Source organism: Quercus robur, chromosome 12 (assembly GCF_932294415.1).
Source record: "Quercus robur chromosome 12, dhQueRobu3.1, whole genome shotgun sequence".
Classification (NCBI taxonomy): Eukaryota; Viridiplantae; Streptophyta; class Magnoliopsida; order Fagales; family Fagaceae; genus Quercus; species Quercus robur.
Window position 1 is genome coordinate 2,615,558 of NC_065545.1, and position 9,979 is coordinate 2,625,536.

The window sequence follows — 9,979 nt, forward strand, 5'->3', positions numbered from 1 at the left end:
GCGATAAACCAACTCGCTTAAATATTTTGGAACTGTAATCACCCGCGGGGGAAATACAATGTGTCACAGATGGAATGGTATTTCGCCAGCAATGACAGCCGACGGTAAGCTTTATGCGTCTGTGAGATATGAGTGAGTCTTGCGGGTGATGGAGTCGTTTTCTTAACGGAATTACTGATGCTGACTGAACATTAAAAGGCAAAGAGGGGACACGTGTATCGTTGAAAAAGTGAAAACAGTGCAAGCTCACCTAAGCTGTATGGGGTGACTGCTTGGCTGTGAAGTAGTAGTAGCTTGGACCGTTTGGTTGGTTGGCTTCTTTCACTCCTTTGACTACTTTTAAAATTTATATTTACAAGATTCGTTCCCCGTTTTAGGAAAGTTTTTATTTTATTTTTATGAAAAAAAATTATAAATTTTTTTCCTATTTTTATAAATGTTTATATATATATATATATATATATATTTAATGGGTAAAATACGTATTTGGTCTCTATCTTTTACGCCATATTTTAATTTAGTCTCTAACTTTTCAATTATATCAATCTATTCCCTAACTTTTCAGTGACATATCAATTTAGTCTCTACTGTTACAACTTAGATGAAAGGTCAAAATAAAAAATTAGTTTCCATTTATATGGTAATAAACTAATATTTTATTTTAACCGTTTGTTACGTCAGAATTTTTCATCTAAGAGATAATGACATGAACTAAATTGACACGACATTGAAAGGTTATGGACTAAATTAACACAATTTAAAATTTTTGGATCAAATTGAAATATAATATAAAAGATAGGGACCAAATATATAAATTATCTTACTTTAAATTATCATTTAATGAAGTTTTTTTTTTTGGGTTAAGATAGATAGTTTTGAATTACACTCCTGCCATTTTGGAATTTTAAACTAAAATTTACATGTTTAAAAAAGTTAAACCATAAACTCATTACATGTCATATTAAATAATAGATGCTTGCAAGTTGCAACCAGATTGGGGGAGGAAAATGAAATATTCCATGTTTGAAGGATCAATGAAAATGAATAAAATGGTTCAGGAAAATATTAAATATCCATTCAAATTCATTTGATTCTAAATGACCGTTTGGAAAGTGTTTCCCTCAGCACGTTTGTGTTTGACATTTAAAAGCTAGGTCCCACAGTAACTGTGCACTTGTCAGCCAACTCCACTTTAAATGTAGATTATATATTTTGCTGGGTTCCACACAGCACTATTCATATTTAAAAATTATTTTGCTACAGTGTTTTCAGTAATAAATTTTCAGTTTTTAACAAATAAACGGTATCCAAACAAACCCTAAACATTCCTAATTCCTTCAAGATTCGAGGAATGACTTATTAATTTAATGAAATGGAAGTAAAATATTATCACTATCATGATAAAACAGGAATAGAATTTGAATAATGTAAACCTAAAATTACATATTCCAATGATTTCTAAAATATATATATAAAAACCTCCAAAACACAATATACCCATATACTTTTCCCATCCACCAATTGTTTTATGGTCCATTTATTCCATTCCATTTCATTCTCTAATAAACTTTTAAGAAAACAATGTTTATTTTGTTTAACTAGCACTTCCTTCGTGAAGGGAATTTGTGAATCCAAGGAAACAAAAATAAAAGAATCGGTATGTTCTTTGCAATATATAAATATAAAAGATAGAATGGTGTCAACGAGTCTAACTCAGCTCAAATAATTGATTAAAAAAACTCAAATCAATTTTTTTTTTCTTTTCTTCTTTTATAAAAGGGTTCCAGGTGAGATTATCCAATGCTTAACTAGTGAAAGTGTGGAACATGTGCACCTTCAAATATAACACACACAAAAGAAAAAGAGAAAAAAAAAAACTTGATGGAAAAATGCATTCATGGATCATCATGGAATGATGATGTGCACATTCCTGGGTTGAGAACTCACAAAATCCACTCATAATTTGTGTGCAGTTTTAGATCTCGTCAGGACCCTAGCTCTATTGGGTTTCTATAACAATTCATCTAGCCTAAGAAAGTTGAAAATTAACTCCAAGCTCAACTTAAAAGGCAGACAATATTGGAGCTTCTGAGCTGAAACTACAAATCCAAATAATGGCTTAAATTTCTGCAGATATCTTCATCCCTTAGCTTTGTTAGAGCCTTCTTTTCAATTTTCCGCATCCACTCCTTGGTCACACAAAGAAGCCTCCCAGATTCCTCAAGTGATTTAGGCTGATTGTCCTTAAGACCATACCGTAGGAACAACGCTTGCCTCTCTCTTGAATCCAAGCCTCTCAAAAGATCATGAATGTCTTTTATCATGTGTTGCCTCATGACAGTTTCTTCCGGGCTCTTTACCGACATATCAGGTGTAAGTTCCTGCATCAGATTTTCAAAACACACTTCTAGTTAACAAAATAATCTCGACAAGATTTGAAATGTTACTGTGAGTCTGAATTTCAAATGAAAATGGCCACCTCATATAGCGTTTTTAGTCAATGATGCTATCATAAAAGTAGGCTCACCCTTCTCCTAAACCTGCTTCACTGGAGGAAATTTTTATTTTACTACATTATGAAGCAAAATCTCCCTTCCCCCTTTAAAAAAATGCTAGTTTTTTTATGGAAAACAATCCCACAAACACTTATTTCAGATTGTGTAAGAAATATGACTATGCAAGTGCAGAAAAACAACACCAATGGCCTTGTGATCCAATCGGCACTATTTTAGAACACATACACACACACCCCAAAAAAAAAAAAAAAAACCCTTACCCTCACAAGAGGGTTTATGATCAGGATCCTTTAGGTTACTCTATTGGCTGGTAGAGTTTCACAAGAAAACTAGGCTTGTTCTATTGAATATGTTGTGCCCACTGAGTGAATTGAAAATGTGCTTTTCTACAACTATAAAAATGGTTTCCACTGTGACATTATTATACAATGTAGAATTACTAGGCAACAGTAACGACAAGAAGCATAACTAATTTTTGCTGCCATCTACCAGAAGTACTAGGTGACCATAGCCAAAAACAAAATGTGTTACACAAATCTTAATTTATAACAAGACTTTGACTTGCCAGTATGGATGAGATGAATGCATGTGATAAAGGGAGCAAGAACGGATTTTAGTCATACCATATATTTTATATTGATGCAATGTCCCATCTTCTGATCAATTGAACCCACAACTCTTAAGCATTTGCTAGCCGATCTAATTTTAGCCAAAGAAAGACCTGTGTGCTTTGCAATTTCATCATCATCTGGGTATTTCTTGTGGCCACTGTTAAGGGCTGTTTTAGCTTTCTGTATCTGATTTATTGCACTGCACAATGCGTACTATAAACCAAAATAAAAAAGGAAAACATTTGGATCAACCTCTGGATGTCACAAACAAGACATTTTTACATTTAAACAACATCTCGAAGAATATAGAAACATACAGGAATTTGAATTCCCCTAGCATGCTGTGCTACCATTCTTGACATTGATTTCCTTATCCAGTACTGGACATAGGTTGAAAATCGGTAACCCCTAGTATGATCAAACCTTTCAGCACCTTGGAGCACTCCCAGATTTCCAGCCTGTAAAATAAAACAGAAGTGAACTTATAAATCTTCGCAAGCAAGAAATTAGGAAAATGAGAGTGATATGCCGATACATATTATATAATAATATACATGCATGCATGCACATAAATAAACTTTTATTCTTCTTCTCCTCCTTTTGGCAGTTTCATGCATTTATCAATCTCAGCATGAAAGAAAGCTGCAACTTGGAATTTTATGATTTAACAATGCGGGTGCAAACATGAGGGTCATGTTTTGATGCAGGCATGAGATGTGAGACACGTGAACTACCAAAAATCAAGACTCAAGGACACAGTCTGCATATTTATCTTATTTGAATTTATTATACTGACTTGTTTTTCCTTATCTTATCTAATGCATAAGGGTCTTTGATAGTAAAACAGCAATGGGAAGAAGTAGTAGCCATAAGCTTCTTGACAAAAAAGCATAACACCCTAAGGTAAATATAGATGAATTCTTACCAATGACCAGACAAGTATAGCGTCTCACACAACCTATATACCAGTTTTTTCGTTGCGAACCTTCAAATCATAAACAAAAAAAGTAGTATATAAATGAAAAATTTGTCTGACAAACCTGAATTAAATCTTCCAAGGCTATTCCCAGGCCTCTATAGTTTCTTGCAAGGTATAGAACTAAGGAGCGAGTACTCCTTATAATCTCATCCCTGCAATACCAACCAAAATGCAAATTCTGCTGCAGCACCTTTTCATCAAGTCCAGCTGCTTCTGCCCAGCAACTTATGGTGGCTACTCGCCCAGTTTCCTCTTCCAAAGTTCTTCTGATTCTCTCCAAGTTTGCAACCACCTGTAACGATGTGGATATAGCTGTTAAGGAAGTTTTTGAAACATGAACAGAAAAATTTCATTCCAAGGCCTAGAAGATTAATGCTACCTTAACCCCTGTTGACATTTCAGCCTCATTCCTAGAAATCTTAAGCCTTCTACTTCTAGAACTTGATGCCCTTTTTACAGATGAAACATTAGGCTGTCCAAAACGTTGCTGAATGGTTTTTGAAGGCAATAACAGAAGAGAAGTTTCACAGGCATTTTCCAATGTTTTTTTTCCTCTTGATTTTCTTTCCCTCTTTTTCCTGGAGCGAACAACAACTTTACCTATGCAATCATCTGTTTTGCCTTTCATCTCATCTTCTGCATTCTCGTCTGTTTTGCTTTTCTTCTCGTGCTCTGTATAATCAGTAGGTATGTCAGACAAATCCAATAGATTTGAGATTTGAACCGTTCTTGATAGACAGGTATTGAATAAGTTTATAGCTCCAAGCCTTCCTAGTTGCTGCAGAATATCTCTTTCCAACCTTAGCACGTCCGAATCAACAAAAGTTTCCTCTAAAACGTGAAGATTTTCCATTAACAAATTAAAATTTGCTTCCTTGCTCCCTTGTAAGCTTGTGCAGGAAGTAAATTTGTCCTCTTCAACAGGTACCTGGGTATCATCAATCATGTTACGTAGACTACTGTATGACCTCTTCCTAATGTTTTTCTGAAAGATAAGACCTACAATAAGATTTCAAATGGGGAAGAATATCGCAATATAATAAGTGTCCTTGAGATATTATTACATGCAGCTTGCCCATGAAAACTTAATGCAATGACAAACCTTCATGTCCTCCATTTCTGAGAAATTATTCTCCGTGAAGAGTGGAGCTGCAGCTGAACAAGTGTCTGCTTTCAGAGGATCTTTATAAAATGTCTCACTCTCCTCAGAAATAACAGACACAAAAGACTGCCTTGTCAAGTTGAGAGAAGCCTCCTTGCCTCTAACTGTATCATTTTGTATACATAAGTAAAAAGTATGATATAACTAAAACTATATAAACATAATACAGGCAAATGAACACTGTAAATGCAGAATTAATAGCCATGAATACCATGTTTGGAGTGGTGGAAAGTGAATGGATAAGCAGAGAAGTAGATTAAAATGAGTAAAACTTCCAATTTGGATATTTAGTGAGAAATAAGCGGATAAAAGTGAAAGGACTAAACTTCACCTGGGTCCACTTTCTACTCTCTCGCCAGAAAAGTGGCTAGAAGTGCTGGGAGCTAGGAAGTGAGTGAACATTTTACTATTGTTTTCTTCAGTACCATGAATAACCCCAACTAATTAAAATAATAATAATAGAGACAACCAAAATAGGTAAAGAATACATTTTACTCCCATTCTGCATAGGGAACATCCAAACAGGAAAAGAAAGGTTATACTTCAGTTCTCACTTCTGACCACCTCTCTTCTTATCTCTTCTATTCCCACCATGTCACTTCTTATCATTTTTTATCTAGCTAAATTGCCAAGCATAGTTATAAACTTAAATCCTCACCAATGTATTCTTATTGAACTGGAAGAAAAAGAGTTTGAGAATTCAGCTCAATTAGAAAGTAAACGGGATAAACTTATCTCAGCAACTCAAGCTTAGTATCATATTATGTAGCCAAGAGCATTGTAGCTCAACTAATTGGACCTTCTGGCGTTTCCAATAAAGACATCCAGGATTCAAATCCCCCCTCCCCCATTGTAGTTATCAAATTATCCAAAAAAAAAAGTATCATATAATGTAGTATTTATATCAAATTGTTACATCACAAGTTAGGAAGGGGCAAAGAAAGTAATAGATATAATTAATCTAAAATCAGTTGATTTAGGAAGCTAATTGAAGCATGTCTAGATTCAATAGGGTCACTAGCTGATTCAATTGAGCATGACAAAGATCCACAAAGAGAGTTTAAGTTCTTCACTGATTTAAACCAACTTGACAAGCTTAAACTTATAGCCCGAGAACATCTTATCTTCCAAACAATTAATTAGTGCAATTGTTCTAGTAAGTAACTGTGAGATGTAATCATAATAAATGTGCTGAAATTATAAAGCAATATTGAACTTACACCATGTTTGGAAAATTTCAATGAAAATAACTTCCTAATATGATTGCATGCTAACTTTCGAGGATTTTAGTGGCAACTTCCCAACTCAAAAGAAATTGTCAAGTCAAAGGAAACATCTTGGTAATAAATAAAAAGACAATTAAACAAATCGTTGAAAATACTTATAAAATTAAAAATTAAAAAAATAATAATAATAACAACAACATTGAAACTCTCATACCAGAAATGACAACTATTAGCACATAAATTTTTGAAAAAAAAAAAAAAAAAAGCCTTTCTGAATGGAAACTAATTCAAATCGCATAGTATCTCATATTAAACTGTATCCTGGTCAACTATATTTCACTCTAACAAGTCCTTATTCCTTAATATATTTTCTTGTGGACAATTGCATAGCTCTTCAAATTGCTTAGCCTTCTACATTTCCGTAAAGTGCTGAGTACAAACTTCAAAAGTCATGTCTAATATCTATAAAAACAAGCTATTAGAACCAGTTCCCAGAGCAAACTCTAAAATTCAATCCCCATAAATACTCTTTTAATTTGGTCAGCTTGCAAAGTCAATTTCTGCACTTTACTATTGATACTTTGTTGGGCTCAAATATGTATTTCAAAATTATGATGGGGCAGATATGTATCTAATTTAAAGCACTAAAGTTGTGCATTATTCAAAAACTAAACTTTTTTTTTTTTTTTTTGAGCCAATAAAAAACTCACCATAAGATGAGGAAAGTCTGGAGGGTGAATTGGTGAGGGAATGAGACTGAATAGGAAAACCCCACTTGAGATTTAGCCTGAAACCGAAACCCATTGTGTTTGTGGGAACCAAAATGGAAGAGAAACTGTGCCCATTAACTCTTGATGGAGTTCATCATCAAATTCATGACACACAAGCCGGACTAAAAAGTGGATATGTTGGTGTACTTTGGTTTCACTCTCTACCACCAGTTCAAAAACAAACAATTGGGTTGGCCAATAATTTGCTGGTTCTTATTATTATGTGTATGAATATTATAAAAAGAAATTCAGCAAAAAAAAAAAAAAAGAATATTATAAAAAGAAAAGAAAACCTCACGTGCCATCCCAAAAAAAAAAAAAAAAAAAAAAACCTCACGTGCCATCACACAAAAATATCTATGTTAAACAATGACTTCTGTTTTTGTTTTCCGTTGGCCGCCATAGACAGAAAATATCTATCTAGAATCTAGATTCTAGAGTTCTAAAACGATGTATCTTATCTTTCTTCGTTGGTTGTGAATGTAAACTACGTACCGTCGGCAAACCTCGACCCAAGCTAAGCCTAAACTAAATTTGGACTTTCGTTAGCCCAACTTGAGTTCACAATTCAGATAAAGCTCAGTCTAATACATATTGAAGCCCATTATACACAGTGCCTTGGCGACTCGATCCTTTGGTAGGCCTTATTTTTAGCCCATATTGAAGCCTTTCTTCTTAGGGGGTACAGTACAATTTTTGTCAGCCCAGCCTTTAAATAGGTATCCAACAGAGTACTTGTATAATTAGAAAAAGCCCAACATTCTAATCAAACCCAAACTTCACCTATAGCTATGTAAAAATTTGTAAAAATACATAATTTTTATAGAACCATGTAAATTTATATTAATACTATTCATTTTACATTTAATTTTTTATTCTTTGTTTACACATTTTGATGATGAATGAAGAGAATGAATGAGGATTGTTGTATGTGAAGACAAAAAAATTTTAATCAGAAAAAATTGATATTTTAACAAAATGTAAGTAAAATAGATAATTTAATGTAACTTGTATTGAACAGTGAGTATGTAGATTAGAAAAAATAAGTTCTTATAAAAAATATACCAAACAAAATATATATAAAAAAAAATTTGCAAGAGCTGATACAAATGCTCTAACCTTGCAATTGAGGATAACTCATAGATTTGAGTAAAGGCACGACCTACAAATCATTAACAATCAAACCATTTTTTTTAAGAGCACTTGATTTTAGCTAAAAGGCCGATCTTAGCTAAAAGGCCAAGAAAAGTAGTTCTTATTTGGGATAATTACAAATTACCTACCTGTGGTTTAGCCCGAATTTAACTTACCCATCTGTAGTTTCATTTTTAACATTTTACTCACCTGAGGTTATTTTCGTTTAGGGGCTGTTTGGATTTTGGTGTTTCCATCACTCATCACTCAAAAATGGTGGGACCCATGGAGAGAAAGCTTGTCTAGATTTGTTTTCAAGTTTTGTTTCCATCACTCAATTCTCACCAAATTGAGTAATGAGTTATGGAAACTGAAAACAAGTTTTAGGTCTTTTTAATTTTGAAATTTGAGTAACGGTGGCATTTTGGTAATTTTCATCACAACACAAGTAGACATGGCAAAACGGGCGGTTCGGGTCGGGTCAAACGGGTCACGGGTCATTTTAAGTGGGTTGAAATCGGGTTCGGGTCAATCGGGTTGCAGGCCGGGTTGGGTCGGGTTGACCCGTATTTTTCACATGAAATTTTTTATTTTTTATTTTTTTTATAAAGAAAATAATATGTATTTGCCATTTGGATAGTTATGCAACATATTACTTGATGTAAAATGCATTATTTTGAATTCACTACTTATATCAAGAATAAACTCAGTTAAACTTATTAATATTTATTCAATAATTTTAAAATTATACAAATCCTAGCATTGCTATCTAAAACAAAACAACACAAAGATAAGTAAAACAAATATACAAGTTTTATTTTTACACAATATCAACATTCCAAAAAATAAAATTACAAATGACTTATTGGATAACTCATTTGATAAAGAATAAAAACATATAAGAAAGTTACAATTTTAAAAATTAATTTTATAATCTATTATCAATTGTGGTTGACACTCTATTTCAATTTGAGATATACATTAAAGTTTGATTGCTTACTTATTTATACCTAGTCTCTTTTATGAAGATCATATCATTGTTAAGCAGCATACACTCTAGAAAATATCATAATTCATTTTGAAAAGCCGTTTATTTTGAACATAAATTGTTAAAAAATAGATCTAAGCATTCATAATTTATGCTAATTTTATACTTTGGCTTTACTATTTTCACACTTGTGAATGTGTCTCACACATATCTACAATTTTAAATCTGTTTTTAACTTTACTGTAACCAAATTATCTTAACATGTACTTTGCTATTTGATATCTAAAAATCTTTACTCATTACAGAATGCTCAACCATTTATTTTTCAATTAATTTGCATGCAGTTATGTAAATGTATCAATTGTTTCCTTAAAGCTCACAATAAACAATTAAACCAATATTGTCTTAATTTCACTATTTTTTTTACCCAACAAAAAAAAATTTTAAAAATAGTTCGGGTTCGGGTCGGGTTGGGTTGACCCGCACAAAACACGGGTCGGGTCACGGGTCAACCCGTTTTTGCTTCAGGTAAAAAAAATCGGGTTCGGATCGGGTATTTTTCAGGTCAGGTCGGATCGGGTTAGAATTTTCTG

General features: G+C 33.0%; 1 protein-coding gene across 3 annotated transcripts; it reads right to left on the reverse strand.

The window, feature by feature from the left end:
* Window positions 1-1,878: 1,878 nt before the first annotated feature.
* On the reverse strand, window positions 1,879-7,469 carry LOC126708918 (RNA polymerase sigma factor sigC). Of its 3 annotated transcripts, none has more exons than XM_050408921.1 (7): window positions 7,205-7,469; window positions 5,209-5,372; window positions 4,486-5,034; window positions 4,168-4,398; window positions 3,445-3,585; window positions 3,140-3,340; window positions 1,879-2,381 (listed from the first exon to the last, which is right to left on the reverse strand). In XM_050408921.1, exons 1-7 carry the CDS (start codon window positions 7,296-7,298, stop codon window positions 2,100-2,102), a joined length of 1,662 nt encoding a protein of 553 aa, XP_050264878.1. In that variant the 5' UTR covers window positions 7,299-7,469; the 3' UTR covers window positions 1,879-2,099. The 3 variants fall into 3 exon arrangements, with proteins under 3 accessions (XP_050264878.1, XP_050264877.1, XP_050264879.1); XM_050408920.1 differs by having other exon boundaries at window positions 4,486-5,091; XM_050408922.1 differs by lacking the exon at window positions 7,205-7,469 and having other exon boundaries at window positions 4,486-5,105; window positions 5,209-5,357.
* Window positions 7,470-9,979: the final 2,510 nt, after the last annotated feature.

What these genes read in the sequence shown, in the direction of transcription:
- LOC126708918 (XM_050408920.1), bottom strand. Translation starts at nt 7,298, where the DNA reads ATGGGTTTCGGTTTCAGGCTAAATCTCAAGTGGGGTTTTCCTATTCAG. An exon ending in CCTTGGAAGATTTAATTCAG is followed by an intron (nt 3,586 to 4,167) that starts GTTTGTCAGACA and finishes TTTATTTTACAG; the next exon opens with GCTGGAAATCTGGGAGTGCT. An exon ending in CTAGGGGAATTCAAATTCCT is followed by an intron (nt 3,341 to 3,444) that starts GTATGTTTCTAT and finishes TTTGGTTTATAG; the next exon opens with TACGCATTGTGCAGTGCAAT.